General features: G+C 37.1%; 1 protein-coding gene across 13 annotated transcripts in view; it reads right to left on the reverse strand.

Moving 5' to 3' along the window:
* GPATCH2L (G-patch domain containing 2 like) overlaps positions 1–3,743 on the reverse strand; it is a 56,458-nt gene extending 52,715 nt beyond the window's left edge. For 5 of the 13 annotated variants that reach the window (XR_012486462.1, XR_012486464.1, XR_012486465.1 and 2 more), the window contains exons 1-2: positions 3,530–3,724; positions 245–916 (exon numbers count right to left, since the gene is read on the reverse strand). Coding sequence is in view for 7 of the 13 variants with exons in the window: in XM_074289947.1 (XP_074146048.1) it covers positions 245–906 (662 nt within the window). In the remaining 6 variants the exon portion in view is untranslated. Of the gene's footprint in view, positions 1–244; positions 917–3,407 lie in introns of all 13 variants that reach the window. The other 8 variants (XR_012486460.1, XM_074289944.1, XM_074289945.1 and 5 more) reach the window with 3 other exon arrangements.
* Between the last annotated feature and the right edge of the window lie 19,578 nt (positions 3,744–23,321).

A 23,321-nucleotide genomic window follows, 5' to 3' on the forward strand; every position in this document is an offset into this window, starting at 1 on the left:
TCACACGAGTGGCACAAAACATGCTCATAGGTACAACACCAAAGATGGATGATTTCTGAATATCAGCTCTTGTTACTAATACCATTTAAGAAGCCTGGAGAGAGATATCTAAACTATTGGTTAACACAGAACTTCAAAATCAAAAGTGCAGAAGCAAACGCGTTATGAAAGGCTGGCACTAGACTGCGGCTTGTACTTTGGAAACAGTTGGGAAAACCTTTGGTTTGTGTAGGGGGGGCCTCACCATTCCGACATGTTCTCATCAGAGCCCTGTTTTTGTTCATCACCTTCACACTCCATCCTCTCCTTCCTGGCTGATTTGCTAAGGAAAGTCCTGTTTTCTGTGGGCTCACACAACCCATGGCCCGATGAAGTCCAGGGAGCGTTCTCCTTCCAACGCGACAGCCGCTGCTTCTTGGCAGACTTGAACCTGCAGTTTCTTTCATAGCTCCAATCTGACACCTTTAGTTTTTGTTGGAGGCTGGCGGCCACTTCTGAGGTCACTCTCTTCACCTTCCTCCTCCGCCGCAATGGTCTACAGGGCGCGTTCTCAGTAAAGGAGTCTGACTCATGCCAAGAGTGCTGCTTACTCTTTAGGGTGGCACTGAGAGCTGGGTGTCGCTTGGCCACCATTGTGTCGTCAGAGTCACTGAAGTTGGTGACTGTAGCTGCTTCCCGACAGTCTTTCAGAGCCTCATCCAAGCTGGATTCCGAGGCCTCACTATAGCAGCAGGTATGCTCAGCTAAGTGGGTGAAATCAGAACGCCGCTTCCGACCCCTGCGCTTTCGAAGTTGTCGTCTCTGCTGTCGGGGGCTCAGAGCCATCTCCTCCCACAGCTCATCTAGTTTATTTTGCTCAGATGTCTGCTCCAGGGCTGAGGCCAAATCATGTACTAGCTCATCCATGAAGCCACGTCTGCCAAAATACAAACATTTAAAAACAAAATTAAGAATTAAGTGAAGCAGATAGTGTTATATATACCATATTACCATGCCATATACTCATATGCCACTAGTAACTTCTGGCACTGTAAACATATCCTGCTTAAGAGTTGAAAATAGGGAAGGAAGTCAGTCACCTTTTATTAAAATGCACTCCCAATTCCTTTTCTAAAGTCTTTGTTCTTCCCAAAAAATCTTCTAAAAATGTTGTTGACACATACTCTATGCCAAAAGAATGCATGTTTTTATAAAAAAGAACTACAGTTTCACATAAAATAAGAGAAAACATGATGACATGGAAATGCTGATTTCTTTTGTAAAATAGGATCTTTTGTGAGGACAATTAACATTATCTGTATTATATGTGTGTGTGTGTATATATATATATGTGTGTGTGTGTGTGTGTGTGTGTGTGTGTGTGTGTGTGTGTGTGTGTGTGTGTGTGTGTGTGTGTGTGTGTAAATAATTATTATCTGGCAACTCACGAAAGAGAATATTGCTCAATATTAGCACCTAAAACATAGTTCAGTATAAAAAAAACCCACTTAACACCTCCAGTCCTTTAAGAATACTTAAAAGGAATTGAATAATTGCCAACATTTAATTTTCTCCTTAAAGACACTGGCATCCTTTCAAATTACAAGTCTTATTGCTACCAAAAAAAAAAAAAAAAAAAAACCCTACATGCCAACAAACAAAAACCAAGCTAAGCATAAAACTGATGGTACTGAATTTTTGGTTTAAGATTTCTGGCTAACTGGTTTTCTGGACTTCTTTAAAATTCACACTGACCAAAAAAAAAAAAAAAAAAGATTGAATTTGAAATTTCACACTTGCTTAAACTAGAAATTGTACTGTAAAATAACTTCACTGTCAAAATTTTTATGATGATGAGAAAGGATAAAATCTGTTTTCGAAAAAATTAACTTCTGATAAGTTTTCAAAACAACTACAACACTTCTCCAAAGTGTAGAAAGTTGGGGTGGGTGTATGGACTAAATAAATCTCAATCACTATCCCTTGAAAGAGGGGCCTTGAAGCATGAAAAAAGAGGTATTGTTTAATGTATTCTTGTTTCTTATTAAGCACATTTTAAGCATGTTTGCAAAAAAAAAAAAAAAAAAAAAAAAAAAGTTCACCGCCTTGTTTAAAGTTATTTCCCACAGTTCTCAAATGTATCTGTGACCACATCAATTTGACTATTTCCCTCCAAGTCATTCATGCCTGCCCAACCTATGCAACTCTTGTTTATAGTCTCCAAATAAGATCCCTGAAGAAAGCCAACCCAAGTGCTAGAGGGCCTTCCTTGATTTCTATCCTCACAAAAACATTTATGCTATTTTCCCTTACTCTCAACCCTTCTTTTTCAATCATACATTTCCCTAATGGCAATTCATGAAACAAAGTATCTGTTAGCAGGTTACAATGGCTTTTCAATCATTCTATTGCAAATTCTATGTAGAACATCATCTACACTAGCAACTTGTAAAAGATGCGAAGATGGTAAGTGATGTTTCTCTGACATATAATTCAAATCATCAAAATGCTAGAATGACATTTCACCTAAAAAATATTAAAGTAGCTGAAAACCGCTGGCGTCCTCAAGTCCAAAAAAAGATAAAAGGAGGTGATCCTGGAAAAGTCATCGCTCTAATCTCAGACTTACAAACTTCAAGGCACATACTAAGTCAAATAGACAAGTTCAATGTATTTAACAACAATATACACCTACACACACGCTCCTAGTGGAAATGTCTTTCCTCCCTCAAACACAGTATCGCTCAAACAGGTGATGTCCAAAGGCTTTCCAGACTCAAACACCTCCAGAGGCCAGTGCGCTTAAATCAATGCAGGCACACAAATGGAACAAGGGAGCATCCCTGTGCAAAGTTAAAGACTGAAACTAATGGACATAAGTGGGGGGAGAAGTGGGAGGCGCTGGTGAAAAGGAAGACCCTGCTCTCCCCCAGACAGAGCCAAGGGGGTTTGGGGCTCCCCCGTGGTCAGCGCTCCTCTCAGACAAGGCCATGGGTAATCGTCTCCCTCCTCCTCCAGAGTGCAGAAGGGGGCTGGCTGCCTGGACTACATTTCAACCCCTTATCGTGGGGAAGGGAGGCCCCGTGCCCTGAACTCGGAAGATCAGGAAAAAGTGGGCTCGGGGAGGAGGAGGAGATAGGAGGAAGAGAGGGCAGAAGAGGAAGGAAGCGGAAAAGAGGAGGAGGGAAGGAAGATGAAGTAAGGAGCTAGAGAGGAGATAGAAGGAGGAGGAAAAGGAGGAAGAAGGCAAAAGGCGTTGCCTAGGAAACAGGACCCCGGGTCCTGGTCGCGGCCAGGGGGCCGGAGAAGGCCCTGGACCCCAGACAGCCGAGGCCCAACACTCAGCGGTGAACCTCGGATTCCGGCCACCCCCCCCCCCGGGCCCGCCCACCACCACCACCACCACCACCACCACCACTACCGCACACCTAGGAGCTGCCTCCCATGATTTTCGCCATGGTCCCCCCAGTGTCCACGTTCCAGATGGAGAAGATGATGCCGGAGACCGGCTGGACCCGGGGGCCCAGGCTCCCGCCCACCTCCCACTCACCAGCTGCCGCAGCCCCAGTCAACGGCCACCGCAGTTTGGGCCCCGTCTCTCCGCGGGGGGTTCCCTCTGTGACCTCATTTCCGGTCCTGACCAGAGGTGGGGAGGAGCAGGAAGGCCCAATAAATCCCTCCTTCCTCCCTTCCCCCAAGCTCCAGCCCCGCCCGAGCGCTACCTCTAGACCGCTCGGCCCAAGAGGAGACCAGCTGGGGCCTCCGAAGGGAAAAGGGGAGCCACGTGAGCTCCGCCCCAGGGGCGGGGCGATCGCTGAGTGCTAGGCACGCCCCCCCGCAGCTCCTGGCCTCCCAGAGCGTGAATAAGTGCCCTGTTATGCACCCTCTCAAATCAGGGAGGTACCGGGAAGTTACCAGTCTCTTAAAATGTTTGGCCTCCCCCCCCCTTGTTTTAAGGAAAGCACTTCTAGCTCGGCAGTTGTGGCGCCAGAGTTGCCCCGGAGCTCCTGAGACACTTAACAGCTAGGTGACCCTGGATCATTAGCCTCTTTGCCTCAGTTTCTTCTGAAAACCACTACAGGACTTTTTAGAGATCTCTTATTTCTTCAATAATCATCATCTCTTTTTTTGCCCCATACCTTCCTAAAAGCACTCATGAGCCTCTGCTTGAAGACTTCCAGTGAGAGGAGCTGTCTCCCTCCCGGAAAAGTGACCCCAATTTAAATGGTTCTAATTCTTAGCAAGTTTTTCTCTGATACAAAGGTTAAGCTTGCTTCTTGGCAACTTCTATTATTATTTCCCTCTGGTTCTTGTATCTGGGATGAGGCAGAGTAAGCTGAATCTCTCCCCGGCAGCAATACTCGTCTGCCAACAAATCAGCATGGTGGTATAGTGTATGGTGCTCAGGACAAAAGAAGACTCATCCAGCCCTAGTTCAAACTTAGCCTTAGACACTTACTATCTGTAGGACCCTGAGAAAGTCATGTAACCCTGCTTGCCTCAGTTTCCTCATCTGTAAACTGAGTCGGAGAAGGAAATGGCAAACCACTCCAGTATCTGCCAAGAAGACCTCTAAATTGTATCACAAAGACTTAGACATGACTGAAACACAACAAGGTGCAACCCAAACCGCCCTGTTTTCTCATCTACAAGTTTAAGCTTAGCTGGTCCTCATATGGCACAGATCTAAGATCTGTTATTGTTTATCATTTCTCTAAGTCTTGTATTTGAAAGTCAAATTTTCTATTCAGCTCTGATGTTTTCATCAAGAATGCTTTAAAGTCCATCATTTCTCTGATCCTTCAATATAGAAACCACCAAATCTTGTGCTATCCTGACTGTGGCTCTACTACATGTGAATTGTTTATTTTTGGCTGCTTGCAATATTTTATCCTTGACCTGAGAACTATAAAATTTGGTCATAATACTTCTGGGAGTCATCATCTTGGGTTTTCTTCCAGGACGTTATTGGTGAATTCTTTCGATTTCTATTTTACTGTTTCATTCTAGAATATTAGGACAACTTTCCTTGATTTCTTGAAAAATGATATCTAGACTTTTTTTTGGTCATGGCTTTCATGTAATACAATATTTTTAAAATTATCTCTCCTAAATCTATTTTCCCCAGTAAGTTGTTTTTCCAATGAGATATTTCATATTGTAGTCTATTTTTTCATTCCTTTTGTTTTATTTTTATGGAATTCTCATAAAGTCATTAGATTTCATTTGCTCAATTCTAGTTTTTGAGGATCAGAGAGCTTGTAATATGATATTCCAGAGGACAAATGAATTAAAATTGAGTATAATTGTCCAGAAGAAAACTGAATATTCAATGAAATGATGGACTTTAAAGCATTCTTGATGAAAACATCAGAGCTGAGTAGAAAATTTGACTTTCAAATACAAGACTTAAGAGAAACATAAAGAGGTAATGAGAAAGAGAAATCATAAGGGATTTAATAAGGTTAAATTGTTTACATTCCTAAGTAGGAAGATGATACTTATAACTCATAAGAATTTACTCATTATTAGGGAAATTGGGAGTATATATATAGACAGAGGGCACAAGTGTGAGTTGAATATGAAAAGATGATTTCTAACAAAATAAAATTAAGGGGGTGAAAAAAGAAAAATGCTCTGAGAAGAAAAAAGTAGGATGGGGTAATCTCACATAAAAGAGGCAAGAAAAAGTTTTTACAATGAAAGGAAAGTGAACTTTACTCTCATCAAAATTGGCACAAAGAGTAACTAACAAATATATTCAATTAAATGTAGAAATTTATCTTATTCTATAGGAAAGTAGGATGGAAGGGAAAGAGAGAAATAAAAAAGTGATAGAGAACTGATTGTAGAAAGCAGTAGTCAGAAACAAAACATTTTTGAGGAGGGAGAGGGTAAAAGGAAAAAGAGTACAATAAACAGGGCAGGGAAATAGAAAGAAGGGAAGTACATTTAGCAATTGTAACTATGAAAAAACATTTTGAAGTAAGTTCTTCTGATTAAAAACCTCATTTCTCAAATGAGAACTAAGTCAAATATATAAAAAGTCATTTCTCAAGTAATAAATGATAAAAAATATGAATAGTTTTCAAATAAAATAATCAAAGTTATCTTTAGATGTAGAGAAAAAAATACTCTAAATCACTATTGATTAGAGGAGTGCTAATTAAAGCTATTCTGAAATACCATCTAATACCTATTGCAGGACTGAAAGGAAAAATGACCGATATTGTAGGGGATGTGGGGAAAATGAGGCATTAATGTCCTGTTGGTGGAGTTGTGAACTGATTCAACCATTCTGTAGAACAATTTGGAACTATGCCCAAAGGTCTATAAAACCATGCAACCATTTTGCAATATTAAATTGCTAAATTAAAAATTAATGCTAAATATCATTATTGTGATTATGATTAAAATTCTATAATATAACAATATAGTTAAATTAACCTGCTGGTTTCCTTGTCTCTTTCTGAAATTTTTTTCTGTATATTTAAAAAATATTTTATAGACTTTAAAAAAAATTGTCACTTATTGATTCCTCTATCTCTATTTTGTAGCAAGTATAATTAAGGAAGATAAATCAACATATTATGTCTCAAAACATATGTCTCATTCTATACCTCTATGCTATCACCATTCTATTAAGGTGATGGGAACACTTTTTGCCATTAGTTTTCTGAAGTCATAATTAATCAACTTTCTAAAGTTTTTCAATATTGGTTTCCTTTACATTATTGTGGTCAAGTTTTAATTGTTCTCCTGGTCCTACTCATTTCACTTGGTATTATTTTATACAAATCTTCCCAAGAGTCTCTGACTTGTTCCAATTCATCTTTTATTATGGTGTCATAATGTTCCATTTCTTTACATATTACAATTTATTCACCCATTCCATAACTAATGGCTACCTACTTTGTTTCCAGTTTTTTCCTAGAACAAAAAGTGCTAGTATAAATATTTTTTGTTCATATGGGACCTTTCCCTCTCTTTTGATTTTCTTAAAGTATATGCCTAGTAATGATATACATGATTGGACCAAAGGGCAACTTGTTACAGAATTCTGAAAGGGGCTATTTCTGTGAGTTCCAGAAGTTTTCAAACGACCAGTTTCTTCTAGCTATTTCAATAGGTCCAGGGACTAGGGCTCCAGTCATTGATACAACTTCCCAGTTGCCTAGGACATAAAAAGGCAAAGCCTACTAGAAATCAATTTGTTTCATACTCGATTAAGGTACCACTACAATGAAAGTCAATGAACTCTCATGATACAATGTATTTGTTGGTACTCTCTAAATGAAAGATTATATAGTACACTAATGGGAAAAAAGTAGAAAACCCACATGCAAGACTTAGGTGATGAAATCAAATTTACTAGACTATATTCTGTACAACTGATGGAAACTTCAAGATCGTCTAGAGATAGGAATACTCCAGATGTCTAAGTCTTCGTCCACTTTGGGTGGGTGGTATGGCAACTTTTTGGAATACTGTTAGGAGCAGCTTCTTAGATAACTTCCCAATTTTTTTCTTTCATTAAGGAAAAAAATCCATCTTTGATATGGGTTAGGATGCTCCCTTAATTTTTCAGGAAACAGGGTTATTGTTGTTGCTGTTGTTCATCTTTCATTTTTGAAGATCAATGACATCACAGGAGATGTCTTAACTTGAGTATGAAGTAGATTTAAGTGGAGTGGAGTTGTGCAAAGTTGTCAGTCTCACCTCTTTTCCAGAGTTTTCAGTTTTGGAACTCTAGAAAGTTCAATACAAGATGATGACAGTGTGGGATTCAGTGAATGACCGACCTCGGCATCTTTGATGTCTTACCAAGTTCTCAATTCTTCACAGCATATGCTTTGACCACCTCTTGGTCACTGTAATAAATTGTTCTCTTCTACTAATTCTGCCAGGGGAAATCTTCACATGCTTGGGATATATTAAATGGTAGGAAACAGGTATTATCCATTATTTCCTTTTCCTTAAGATTTCAGTGTGTTGAGATAATTAAGGAAAAAGAAAGGAAATTAAGAAAAGAGGAAATTTTGAGTTATCTCATGACTGACTTGGTACATAGATAGATAGATAGATAGATAGATAGATAGATAGATAGATAGATAGATAAATAGATAGATAGGAAGGAAACAGTTTTCATGACCTTGGCAAGACTTATAAAAACACTTAGCTTATATCACAAGATTATATAAAGTTACCAAAATCTGTTTATAGTCAATATCTGATTTAATTCTTTTCTTAATCATTAAAGCTTTTTATTTTCAAAACATATGAATAGATAGTTTTCAACATTCACTCTTGCAAAACCTTGTGTTCCAAATTTCTTTCTCTCTTCCTCCTGTCGTGCCACAGTTCCCTTTTATTGTCCTCAGTTTCCATAATTTTTCTGCCTCAGTTTCCCTAAATTGTTCTGCCTCAGTTTCCTTAATTGTTCTGCCTCAGTCCCCTTAGTTGCAAACCCCCCCCCCCTTCCATTCATTTATAACTCAGGACTATTTACTCTAAGGTAATAAATTGTCAATGTGTAAACCCAGCATAAGGGGGAGTCCAGATTTCCTGGCTATAAGCTAGACACCTCCTTAACTTCTTGGCAAAGATACTAGGGTGGTTTGACATTTTCTTATCAGGTCAACAAACTCTTAGGATCAGTCATACTTAGATATGGAAATGAGGGCTGTATATATCTGAAATAGTTCTATATTCTTGCTGAGTATATTTTCAATGTTATTGTTAACTAAATTTCTTTTAATCCATTCATCAGTCAACAAGTATATAATAAGTTTTTACCATTTCTCAGGTTCTGTATAAAGGCTTTGGAATATAAAGAAAGGCAAAAACAATCCCTGCCTCAAGGCGTTCACGTTCATCATGCAAATAACTAAGTGTATCCAAGATGTGTACAACAAGATAATCTCAGAGAAAAGACACTAGCATTAGAAAGACTTGGAAATCTTGCAGAAAGTGAGATTTCTAATTTGGACTTAAAGGATGTGAAAGAATCCAGGAAGCACAGTTAAGGAGAGAAAGAATTCCAGGCATGAAGAAAAAGCCAGTAAAAGGGAGAAAGACAGAAGATGGACTATCTTACATGAGGAAAAGCAAGAGGGCAAAGGTTCCTGGATTGTAAAATATGTTGAAGAGAGCAAAGTGTAAGGAATAGAGAGGTAGAAAAGAGCCATGCTGTGAAGGCTTTATAAAGTCAACCCTAGGATTTTAGATTTGATTTTGAAAATATTTAGAGGTATGAGTAGGGGTAGAGAGGAAGGTGACATGATCAGACCTGTACTTTAGAAGATCACTTTGATAGCTGATTGTAGGATAGACTGGAGTAGGGAGATACCTGAGGTAAGGAGACCAAATAGAAGCCTAGCAGCAGTCTAGACAAGAAGTTATGATACTTGGGTGATAGCAATGTCTAAGGAGATAAGGTGGCATAATATTGTGAAGTTAGAATTGACAGGACTTGGCAATAGGTTGAATGTGAGGGGGCAGGGAGAAGAAGTGAGAGAGAGTGATGTTAAATTAAGTGATAGATGATCCTATAATGTCCCCATAGTGGCAAGATTCAAGGAGAATTTGTCCTTCAAAGAGTTTCACTCCCTATAGTAACAGTGCAAATGAATGGGGACAGGGAAAAACAGACCATAGTTGGGGAGAATGTTTTCCAATCTAGAGGCCTCTGTCTCAGAAGTCCTGCTGGAATATGTGTTGAATTCCATGAAGGGTAAAGTGATATGAAAGGATGAGAATTGGGCATTCAATCCTGTAGTAAGGGAGCTTCACACTCATTCAATTACTGCTCTTCAGGGAGTGACTTCCTCCACAGAGGGGGATTTGAGCATCGGCAGGCTGTCATCACTGTGGAACTCAAGAGTTTATAGAATTTTAAACAGTAACCTAATGCATCTTTGGAATAATGGTTAATGAACACATGCTTCAATGGAACCAATGTTGAATCACTTCTGGAAGCAGAGCTCCACTGATTTGGGGAGCTAAAAAAAAAAATAATTTTGTAAAGCAAGTTAAATCAGTTAGAAGGACTGTATCAAAATTAACCCATTTTCTAACCCCATTCTAACTTGGAAGCTCCAAGCCACTTAAATCTCTGGATTAAGACTATTTAATATTCAATTCCAACTCCACCCACTGCAGGCCTTGGCTTGTAGCCCAAGACTTCCTTATAAAAACTGCAATTTTAAAATTATTTCTTTGCAGAGATCCTAACATGCTATGCCATGCTATGCTATGCTGTGCCATGCTGTGCCATGCTATGCCAAGGAAACCTTTGCCCGCTGGAATAATATTCTCTTTCAGCTTTACCCTCTCTTTATCTCCCTCACCTATTTCCCTAAGGAGACTTTATGCCTCTCTACTGGAATTTCTCTAAACTTAACTTCTCTGCCAGGACTCCTCCACTACTTTACTCTCTGTTGGGACCTTGCTACTAAGAAAGTCAGCCTTTCTGTTCATGCATAGCAAAGGCTGATTTCCCAATGTCTCTAATAAACCTCTTTTATCAATCTAGGTTTTTTGGTTCATAAATTTTTTACAAAGGACCTCTGCACCGCCAGAAGGTGGTTCCCAAAACTCCATAAGCTTGCACTGAATCCCAAGGGGGTGTAGGGGAGCCAAACCTCTCCATTTGGTTCCCTGAACTCCAAACCTGCCACTAGACCTCATCATTTAAATCCTTGACTACTAGGAACCTAATCTCATCATTTGGTTCCCTGACCACCCTAAATCTAAACCTCATTATATTTTGGTTCCCTGACCAAAGGGGACCCCAAAACCTAAACCTCATCACTAGGACCAAAGTTGAGGTTTCTCTGTGGGTCTGTCATTCTACCTGCAAGACTGCAAAGAAACTGGTGCCATGCTAAATTTACAATGTTCCAAGAAATAAAGCACCAAAAATATCAGGAGCTGCCAAATACTAGATTATAATCACGTGAAGATACCCTTAAAAAGTTCATAGTACAATCCTTGTTTCCACTGTGGGTTACTAGAGGCAGAGCAACAAAGGAAAACCATCTAGTCTCTATGTAGTTTATTTTGGAAAAGAACAAGCAGAAACCTTTGGACTCTCCAAAGCCATCTGTTAAGTTAATACTAAGGATTATTGGATACAAGGGTGAGTATTATATAAAGTGAAAAAATTCCGGTATACTTTCACTATTATTCCTGCATATAGGCTTCATACTGTCACAATATGGTGAACAGAGTTTAAAAAGGCTCCCCTTCTTGAGGATATTAATGTTTCACACTACAACATTGAGGTAATGTTGACCAGAATGGAGGCCCTAACTAAATCAGATAATCGGGCCTATATAAAGAACATGTGGGTTGGGAAATCAACCCTGAGAAAACCCAGGATTCTGTTTGCTCAAATTTAAGGGAATACATTGGATGGAGAACCTAGATGATTCCAGTCAGAAACAAACTACTGAGTTTGAACATTCTTGCTTTACCATGATATTATTGGAAAAGCTTCTAGTATTTTATCCATTAAAATAGAACTACCTCTTCATCTTAAGATTGATTACAAAAGTCTAATTGTTCCCATTTTTAGTGTATTTTTAAACATAAGTGCATGCTATATTTTGCCAAATATATTCTGAGTCTATTGATATAATCATATGGTTTTTATTATTTTAGAGATATGCCTATGAAGGGTAACTCTGGTTTATAGGCATCCTATAAAACGTCAGGAAGAAAAATGTGAACAATTATAAGCAGTACTTTTTCATAAAGCAGAGAGAAACACTGGAGAGTAAAATCAATCCAAAGGAATTTTAGCAATGTATTCAACTAAACAATGTCACCCAAGGGCATTCAAGGATAAGAATGGAAAGAAAATTCTAAACAAAAGAAAAATGGAAAAGATTTGCAAAAGTTATTACAATAAACTTTTCTGTATCAAAGATAGTGAAACTACCATAATGGATCTTAATATTACAGTACCTGGAGTACTTGCAAAAGAAATATAAGTGTCACTAAAGAAAACAAAGTTCCAGTTTGGGCCCCCCCAAAAGAGGAGATACATATCAGAGGTTATACATTTCTGAGGTCATAGAGAAACTAATTTACATACCAATCTCTCCTGAAGGAGAGATATATACCAAAGGTATGGGAAAACATTAACTTTATTGATACTCCAAAAAAGGTGAGTGAGGAAATAACTACTCACCTAGTTCTACTAGATAACTGATCAAGGTAATTATTTTCTGTCTAAATGACATTTTTTTACATGAAAACCATTCCTTTATCAGTTAAATTTATTTTTGATGGAAGGTGTTAGTAAGGAACAAGCAACATTTCACAAACAATATCTAACAAGGACCCACATCTTTACTATCTCACATTTGAAAGGTATAGAAACAATAAGATACCACTGTGTATGTTGACTACCAAAAAAAAAAAAAAAAATCAACAACAACAACAAAAAATCAAAAACCACTCCTCTCAATACAACAAAATATTGTCTTACAAATTTTGGTAGGTTTTTTGTTTTTTATACTAAAGTATCTCTTATCCAAATATCAAGATGATTTGGGATGCCTTGGAATATGTAATGAGACAAATAACATCACTGATAATAAATATCATAAAAGCATATTAGGAGATCCAGTATTCACCACTAAGATAGAGGAGGTCCAATACAAAGTCCATGGCAAGGAGGGAATCCTCTATGGATTATAAGGTCTTCTAGATGTTCCTATTTGCAGATAACATTGCATTTATTACATCAAACCCCAAGACATTTCAAAGCCTCTTGGAAGAGTTCTGTGATCTCAAAGAAGTTTAACCTGTTTATCGCACAACAAAGATTCAATGAATTAAGAGTTATCTATTATTTGAATTTCAAAATGCATTTTAATGGACACCCTAAAAAGTCTATCCAATAGTATGTATATCTAGGACAGGCAGGGCAAATTTATGCTGAGATCACCCCAGTTAGAATAAATTTACTTTTGAGAAGTTGTCAAATGTTTTTACTGACTTCAGGCTTCCCATAATTTCAAAGGTTCAATTTTTCTACACAAACATTTTACCAGTATTATGGCATGGTATCAAGGATTACAATACCATTGTTTCTGCCTAATAAATCAAAATGGAAAGGCATATGGTAGATATAAACAGGCTGTAACTTATGACATTTGGGCAGCTAAGTGTGCTAGGCCTGGAACCAGGAAAACCTTAGTTCAAATCCAGCCTCCGATATTACTAGTTCTGTGACTTTGGGCAAGTCATCTAACCTATTTGCCTTGATCCACTAGAAAAGAAAATATCAAACCAATCCAGACATGATTGAACAACAGCTAGCCAGCAAAGAAGAGAACAGGAGTAAAGGATATCATTGAGCCCTATAACAGAAAGAGAAGATGGTCTAGTCACATATCAAGAAAGATATAATAAGCAGACAGCTTGGTACTGTACTGGTATCCTCCTAATGCCAGCAGGAATTCAGAAAGACTTCCAGCACTTTGCCTGGTCTCATAAAGGGAGAAGATGGAGAAACTTTGGGAGACCATGAACAGGTACAGCAAGATGGAAAGCCATGAATAATTTCAGTCTGCATAATTGGAGGGAACTCCTGACCTGATGAGATCAAAGACCCAATTAAATATTAAGGATTGTGGTTATACTTATTCAATTACTGAGCCATCCTGGTATAAATCCAGCCTAGTCATGGTGAATAATCTGTAGTTTCTTTGCTAATATTTTATTTAGTATTTTTGCATTTGATATTTTGTCAATATTTTGACATCTCCATTATATACTTCAACAACAATACTATATGATGATCAATTCTGATAGACGAGACCCTCTTCAACAATGAGATGAACCAAATCAGTTCCAATAGAGCAGTAATGAATTGAACTAGCTACATCCAGTGAAAGTACTCTGCAAGATGACTATGAACCACTACACAGAATTCCCAATCCCTCTATTTTTGTCCTCCTGAATTTTTGATTTCCTTCACAGGTTAATTGTACACTATTTCAAAGTCCTATTCTTTTTGTACAGCAAAATAACTGTATGGACATGTATACATCTATTTTATTTAACTTATACTTTAACATGCTTAACATATATTGGTCAACTTGCCATTTGGGCAAGGGGGTGGGGGAAAGGAGGGGAAAAAATGGAACAAAACGTTTTGCAATTTTCAATGCTGAAAAATTACCCATGCATATATTTTGTAAATAAAAAGCTATTTAAAATATTTTGACATCTCTCCTGGCTTCCACTCCTGACTCTGGTTTTTTTCCTTCATATTGGAAATGCCTCTAACCCTACATCACACTCCCTAGCCTCCTCTTCCTCCCATTTGTGAGTTCCTTCCTGGAGTTTCTACTTCTCTTAGTGTCTAGGCCAGCCAGGATCCATTTCTTTTTCATCTTCTCTCCTTTCCTTAGAGAATCTGACTCTTCAGACTTTTTTACCTCCACCCTAGCTCTGTCCCTCCCTACCTCACCCTACAGAGATATCTCTTCACCAGCCATGGTTCCCTTCTCTCTATATTTCCCTTCTGACTGTATGGACTTTATCACTTTCACTTTTATTTATCTTTCCCCTTCTCCTTTCCTTACTGGATTTTTCAGCTGTCTTATGTATCATCTTCTTTGAATGGAATGGAAGCTACTTGAGGGGAGAGACTACCTTTATTTCTGCTTGTATTTATTCGTAACATTTAGTATAGTGCTTGACACATATTAAACATTTAATAAATGTTTGGCTATTAGATTCATCTATGAATAGTATTGCTGACACCAAGTCCTATCTACCTTCTTTCCTATCAGGGTCAAGAGAACAGACCTGTCCTCTGCCATTCACAGGACTCTTACAGGACTGTCAGGTTCCTAGGAAAAGATATGATTTCCTTAATTTATGGGTAGCCAACTCTCATCTTTTCCTCTCCTAATCCAAAATGATACAAAAATGAAGACTACCTCTGGCAAAAACTACACCATCCTCTTCTCTTCCTCCTTATTCTCTCATCTTTATCCACCTCAGATATACCATCACTACCAATTCCCTATCCATCTCTGCCTGCTTTCTCCATTGTCCTTTCCTCAAAATCACTCAAGCATTCAGGATTCCCAGTTCATTCACCTCTTCTGTTTTCATGAACTATACATACCTTTACTTGATCTTAACCTCACATTGGAATCTCAATATGCTTGATGTCACTATTACCATTCATGTTACCATGGTACTATCCCATATGCATGTTTAAGATTTCTGAAGTGCTCCATCTAATCATTGCCTCATATCGTTTATATTTTCCCTGTGCCTCAATCCTCTCAAATTTATTCTTTCTTTCCACTTAATAGTATTTTATGTTTTCCACATGTAAAGATGATCTTCAATATTCATTTTCCCCACATATGTATTTTATTTTTATATATATATTCATTTTAAAATACACATTTCTTTATGAATCATATTGGGAGAGAAAAATCAGAACAAAAGGGAAAAACCATGACAGAAGAAAAAAACAGAAAAAAAGTGAACATAGCATGTTCAACATTCATTTTTGTAAGATTTTTGAGTTCCAAAATTTTCTCCCTCCTTTCCCTTTCCCCTCCCAAAGGACTCAGATTTATATCATTTTAAATCATTTAAGTACTCTAACTTTTATCATTTTAAATCATTTAAAACATATTTTCACATTAATCATGTTGTGAAAGAAAAATCAATACAAAAGGGGAACGCCATGAGACAGGAAAAAAAATGAAAATAATATACTTCTATCTACATTCTGTTTCCATGGGTCTTTTTCTGGATGCAGATGTCATTTTTCATCCCTAGTCTATTGGAATTGTGTTGGATCACTATATTCTAAGAAGATCTAAGTCTATCATAGTTGGTCATCATACAATTTTGCTGTTCCTGTGTATAATGTTCTCCTGATTTTGCTCCCTTCATTCAATAACAGTTCATGTTACCTCAGTAGATCAATACAAGCATGCTAATATTTCCTTTGCTATTTTTCACATACTTTGTGGTGTCTCATTACTCCTTTATGGCATAAGGATGAGGATGGTGCTTTCTATTTCTTTATTCCCTTCCCCTTCACCCTCTGTAGTGCCTATCATAATGTGGCTTGACCCTATAGTATGCAAAGAATAATAGTAAAAAAAAAAAAAAAAAAACCATCATGGTGCCCTGAACTTGACTAAGACAGCAATTGCAACTGAGAATTTTTTTTGAGCGAATCAGGGTTAAATGACCTACCCACGATCGTATAATTAATAAGTGTCTGAGACTGAATTTGCCTCAAGTCCTTCTAACTCCAGGGTTGGTACTTTATCTATTGAGTTACTTAGCTTCCCCATCAATAAGAATTCTTATTTCATATGCCTCAGGTCCTTATTGCCTCTTGTAAACTATAATTTTCTCAATTTCTTGTGCATGCATTGAAGACCGGCTATAAACATATCAAAAGGACAATGTTACATTGTGATTTTAGTGCTAGATTTGGAGTTGGGAAGATTTGTGTTCAAATTCTACCTTTTCCTCCTTGATAGCAGTGTGACTATGGATAAGCCTTACCTTCAATTTTTCATTTATAAAATGAGGTTGATGTTATATATATAAATGATGTAGCACTCAATGCTACATGCTTTTGATAAATATGAATGCATTTTAAAAATACTAAAGTGATATGTAAATGTTAACTACTATTCTATTCTGATATAGTGTATTATATTATATTGTATTATTTTATATTGATTATATTTTATTTATAATATTTTAAATATACCACATTATATTTCATTCTGTTATATCATGATATTATACTATATTATGTTATGCTATATTTTATCACATATTTTTTCTATGCTATATTGTACTATTCTATGCTAAGCTGCACTATGTTGTCTTGAAATGATATGATATACTATATTAGATCTGTTTTGGGATAGAGACCTAATAGTGGTTTTGCTATGTTATAATTCTGTAGCCCTTTGGGCATAGTTCCAAATTTCACAACAGTTCACAGCTGTACCAACAATGCATTAATGTCTCATTTTTTCCTCACCCTCTAAAATTGATCATTTTTCTTTTCTGTCCTATTAGCCAATCTTACAGGTATGATGTAGTACCTTAGAATTATTTTAATTAGCAGTTCTCCAGCACTTTCCAGCAGTCTCCAACAATCTCCAATCTATAATAAGTTGGAGCATTTTTCATATGACTATAGTTAGCTTTGATTACTTCATCTAAAAGCTGTTCATATGTTTTGATCACTTATCAGTTAGGGAAAGACATTATTACAAAGTTGACTCAGTTCTCTATATGTTTGAGAAATGAGGCCTTTATCAGAGAAACTTACTTCAAAATTTTTTCACAGTTATGATTGTTAAATGTATTTCCCTCTATGCTATTGCCCCCATATTCTATTCTCTTTCCTTTTACCATGTTCTTCCTCAAAATTGTTGTTTTTCTGACTACCTCTCTCCCAATCCACTCTTCTTTTTTATTATTTCTCTTCTCTCATCCCTTTCTTCTCCTACTGTTCTGTAGGGTAATATAGTTTTCTAAACCCAATTGATTGTGTATATTATCCCTCTTTGAGCCAATTCTAATAAGGGTAAGGTTCACTAATTCCCCCTTACTTCTTGCCTCTTCCTCTCCACTGTAAAAAGCTTTTTATTTTCTCTTTTATATGAGATAATTTATCCCATTCTATCTCTCTCTTTCCCTTTCTCCTAATACCTTTTTCTCTTATCTCTTATTTTTATTTTTTTAGATATTATTCCTTTATATTCAACTTATACCTATGCCCTCTATGTATACTTATAACTGCCCTAATGAGAAAGATTTTATGAACAATAATTATCATTTTCTCAAATAGGAATGTAAAAAGTTTAACCTTATTAAGTCCCTTATGGTTTCTCTTTCCTATTTACCTTTTTATGCTTTTCCTGAGTCCTATATTTGAAAGTCAAAATTTTTATTCAGCTCTGGTCTTTTCATCAAGATTACTTGAAAGTCCTCTATTTCCTTGAAGGATTATACTCAGTTTTGCTGAGTAGATGATTCTTGGTTGTAATCCTAGCTCTTTTGCTCTTCAGAATATCATATTCCAACCCCTCTGATCCTTTAATGTACAAGTTGCCAACTCTTGTGTTATCTTGATTATGGTTCTACCACACTTGAATTGTTTCTTTTTGGATGCTTGCAATATTTTCTCCTTGACACAGGAATTCTGGTATTTGACCATAATAATCTTGTGAGTTTTCATTTTGGGATCTTTAATGAGTTGATTAGTGGATTCTTTCAAATTCTGTTTTACCCTATAGTTCTAGAATATCAGGGTGGTTTTCTTTGATAATTTCTGAAAGATGTTGTTTAGCTCCTTTATTTAACATGGCTTTCAGATTATCCAACAATTTTTAAATGATCTCTCCTGGATTTATTTTCAGTTGTTCAGTTTATTTTCTATTGTTTTTCCAGTGGGATTTGTTTTCACATTGATTTCTATTTTTTCCATTCCTTTGGTTTTGTTTATTTTTTCTCCTAAAGTCATTTCCTTTCATTTGCTTGATTCTAATTTTTAAGGAATTATCTTCTTCAGGGAGCTTTTGCACCTCTTTTTCTATTTTGTCCAATTGTGCTTTTTAAGGGATTGTTTTTCTTCAGTGAATTTTTGTGTTTTTTTTTCCCATTTGATCAATTCTGATTTTTAAGGCATTCTTCTCTTCATTTTCTTTTTTGTACATCTGTTACCATTTGGCCTTGTCTATTTTTTAAGGTATTATTTTCTTCATTTTTTTTTTTTTTTTTGGGGGGGGGGTGTGTGTGTGTGTGTGTGTGTTTCCTTTACCAAACTGTTGACTCTTTTTTCATTATTTTATTACATCACTCTCATTTATCTTCCCAATTTTTTCTTTACTTCTCTTCCTTGATTTTCAAAATCCTTTTTGAGCTCTTATATTAAATCAATTCATACTTTTCTTGGGGGCTTTGAATTTAGGAGCTTTGACTTTTATCTTGTTTGTGTGTTTTGATCTTCCTTGTTACTATATTAACTTTCTATGGTCAGAAGTTTTTTCTATTGTTTGCTCCTTTTCCCAGTCCACTTGACTTTTAACTTTTTGTTAAAGTGAGTGCTTCCGGGGTGGAGGTTGCATTGTCCTAAATTTCAAGGAGTTTGTGCAGCTATTTTCACAGATATTTCCAGGGACCTATAAGTTTTCAGTTTTTCCCAAATGGTATCATTCTTTGCCTGGTCTGTGCTCTGGTCCATGACTTTTTTCTACCCTGGAATTTTGAAGAGGGTCCTTCCTCTACTGTGGCCACAAGTTCTGGTGCACTAGTGTTCCTCCTCACCCTGGGACCACCAGCCAGGACTGTAACCTAGACATCAGCATAGACAAACAACAGAGTCTTGCCTCAGTGCTAGCAAAGGGACCCTGTGTAATCTCCTTCAGACAGTTATTTGAATTCCTTGCCATCTGTGGACTGAGAGCTCTGGAAATAACTAATGTGTTCAAGGTGTGCTTCTTGTTTGTAGGTCTTGGTATATATTGAGGGCAGCCTGCAGTGGACTGTGCTCCATTCTCCTCCAGATAAAACAGACCTTTCTTGATGACTTTGGTATCTGTAGGCTGAAAGGTCTAGAAACTGCCACTGCTGTCACTGATTCAGTTTTCTGGAGGCACTGGGCAGGAGTCCTTCTGGTTTACTGGGACATGGCTTGGACAGATGTGGCTTGTACTGGACTGTGCTCTACTCTCACCCCCATGCAACAGAACTTTCCTGCCTTGGAATGGAAATTTTTTCACTCCTTCTTTTTGTAGCTGGTTCTGACACTGTAGAATGTATTTAGAGACATTATTTAAAGGTATTTATAGAGCTTTGGGGGGAAACTCCAGGGAATCCCTGTCTTTACTCTACCATCTTGGTCTGATCTTGTTCAGAGTCACCACACAGTCTTCCTCATGCCAACATCACAATGTATGCTCTTTTCCCACCCAGGCTTCCAAATGTGGCTCTTAGCATTGTAATCAAATCAATACTACTACTCCTGGAAAGAACATGTCAATCAATTATTTTTAGATTCCATCACCATCCCTGTCCAAAATACTCCTCCCTAGCTACTGCTTCTCGTTTTATGCTATTTTCTACTATTAAAATTTAAGTTCTTCAAGTTCAAAACTGTTCTTATTTGCATTTTTTACTCAGCAATTAACTGGCATATAATGGCTTTAAAAGTGTTCCCTGTCCCCTTCCTCATTCATTATCTAATGGGAAAGAGCTCTTACATATTCTATATTTGTGAAAATGCTCTTTTAAAATATTTTCTTGGATATAAGAATATTACCAGATATTTGATTATGCAGGTGTTTTAACTTCAAGAAAATTAAGCTCTGCATGGAAGAGAAGTATTTATTTAATATTATCAGGTTGCATGTTACCAGTGAAGATGCAAAGCCTTGATGTAAAATAACATAGACGGGGCATCATTTTCAACCCTTTCCCAGGACACACAAATGCCTCCCATCCCTCCATTCACTCTGTGCTCAATATGGCATCCCACCCAACCGCTAGTTATTAGAGGGATTAAGGAATAAGCACAGGTGGAAATAAATACTACCCAGCTGTCAGGCTCAAAATTTTTATTGCATCCTCCCTGCCATGGGTTTTTGAATTTAATGTGTGAGCTTTTACTTCCTGCTATTCCTGGAATTGCTATTTATGGGAATGATCTTTGAGTTTATCTGAACTTTAGCCCTAGAAGGAATAAATGTAACATGGGATCATAGAATTTAGAGTTAGAACTGTAAAAGCCTGAGATTCCTTATGGATTTTCCAAAAATGCATGCATGCCTTACATTATCCTTTCAATATATTCAGCGTCCATTTGTACAGAGAATTAGGGATTAATAGTCATAGTTCTAAATACATCTTAAGCACTCATCATCTTTGTCCAGTGTCTGTGTGGTGTATTTATTCTTACATTTGACTGCCTGGATTTTATTTTGACTACAGCACTAAGACACAGTGTTCAGAGCACTGAACCAGAAACTACATTAAATTACATCTTTTTAAGGCATATTTGTGTGTATATTTGTGTGTATATTTGTGTGTGTGTGTGTGAGAGAGAGAGAGAGAGAGAGAGAGAGAGACAGAGAGAGAGAGACAGAGAGACAGAGAGACAGAGAGACAGAGAGACAGAGACAGAGACAGAGACAGAGACAGAGACAGAGAACAGGGTGAATGCAAAAGTGTCAAGACAAAGAAATAATTTTTATTTTTCTCAGTCTGGATTGATTTGGAGAATCTACTAGCTAAACTTATCTAGCTAGTTCATAAAAAATATGATACCCTGCCCCCCCACTCTGTACTCCTAATACTTGATTTTGTGGGGTGGGAGAAGAGGTACCGTGCAAGAGATATTGAGCCAGCCATCATCCATGTTGATTCTTATTTGCAAACTCTCTACTTTAAAGAAGAGGGTGCTTTGAGGAAAATTATTATTTGAACAATTCCTAAACATCAGAAGTGTATGACTAAACTGAGTGGATAGACTGAATGGGTGGAGGGATTTTTTTTTGGAAATCTGGGTCCAGAGATTGACCATACTTTATAGACGCAAAGAAGGGAAATAGCAAGGTAGATGACAATGTGCTCAATCTAGACCCTGGTATCCTAGTGGATGGTGGGGTGGGATATAAAGTATGTTCCGAACTATGGAGAGTTAAGGTGGCTTTTCCCTTTCTGGTCTCCCATTTGGGACATCACATGGACACCATGAAGCAAATTCATAATCCCTCAAAATAGCCCCCAGGTAGTCATCCAATGCTAATGTTGCCTACATCACATTGATTCACAATGATACCAACCTTGGTGATGGCAACCTCTATTAGGTTATCACCCTAATAGTGCTTAGTATTGGGGGAGAAGATTAGAAGGCAATTTCCCATTAACACTAAGTTATAAAGATAGTAGAACGGAAAAGAAACTAAAGACCTATAGTCAGGGGAATCACAGGATCATAGATTTAAAGCTAGAAAAGATTTTGGAAATCAAGGAATCAAATTCCTTCATTTTCAAGATAAGAAAACTGAGGCACATAAAAGTGAAGGGCTTGTATAAGGCCATCCTATTGTTAAGTGATATTGTGGGGATTTGAAATCATGTCCACTGAATCCATATCCTTATCTACTTTCCACTGCCCCATAGGGTTATTTGCCCTGATCCAATATTTCTTCTTTAAAAATGACTTAGTGTTTTACTGAAAAGAGATCAAGTGAAAACATGTCTCCTTTTCTTTGCTGTTTCTGAACTTTCTCAGCAATTCATGAATCTTCCAAGAAAATTTCTACCCATTCAAGAAGCAGCTTCTTCAGATAATTCTTCCTACAACCCAGAAAGTTCAGTACAATGGGCTAAGAGGCCAATCTAAAATCAAAGAACCTGGATGCAAACACCAGCTCTGCTTTTATCCTAGTCAGATCAGCTCTCCAGCTCTAGTTCATAGATGATAGATCCATAAGATTTAGAACCAGAAGGGAGGGATTCTCACTCCCTCATTTTATAGGTGAGGAAAGAAGCTTAGGTTGGTAACTCATACATGGTCTCCTCTTCTGTCAAATGATGGGGTTGGACTAGATGACCTTGAAAATTTTGTTCAAGTATCTTAAGAAACTTTTTAATAAATATGGTGGAAGGCAGCAGATAGATTACTGGTCCTAGAATCAGGAGGACCTAAGGTCAAATCTGGACTCAGACACGTAACACTTACTAGCTGTATGATCCTGAGCAAGTCACATAGCCCCAGTTGCCTTGCCAAAAAAGAAAAAGAAAAAATAAAAAAAAAAGAAACAAAGAAAAAGAAAGGGGGAAAAATAAATAAATGCATAAATATGGTGGTTTCCCTTCCCCTACATAACCAATTCTGTTGTGCACCACCATTATTTTCTTTAATTTTAATTTTGTTATTATATATTTTTGACATCACCTTCATTTCTATATACTTTCTTCTTCCCTCCCCAAAGAGCATTCTTTGCAACAAAGAATAAAAAAGGAAGGGGAAATGAAGCTCATGCAAATTAACCAACACATCAACCCAGTCTGACAGTAGATGTGCTGAACAACTGCTTTTTTAAAAAAATCTTTTCCAAACACCCAGAGCTTTTGATTTATCTTTTTTTTAAGAAAAAAATGTATAAATTCAGCTCAATAATACATGCTGGCACTTTTTTTTCTTTATAGTAATTGCTTACTCTTCTATAGATTACTTAGAAGGTGATGTAAATCACATCCCACTTTATAGATGAGGAAACTGAGGATCAGGGAGGTTAAGACATTTGTCC

This window comes from Sminthopsis crassicaudata, chromosome 2 (genome assembly GCF_048593235.1).
Source record: "Sminthopsis crassicaudata isolate SCR6 chromosome 2, ASM4859323v1, whole genome shotgun sequence".
NCBI classification, from domain to species: domain Eukaryota; kingdom Metazoa; phylum Chordata; class Mammalia; order Dasyuromorphia; family Dasyuridae; genus Sminthopsis; species Sminthopsis crassicaudata.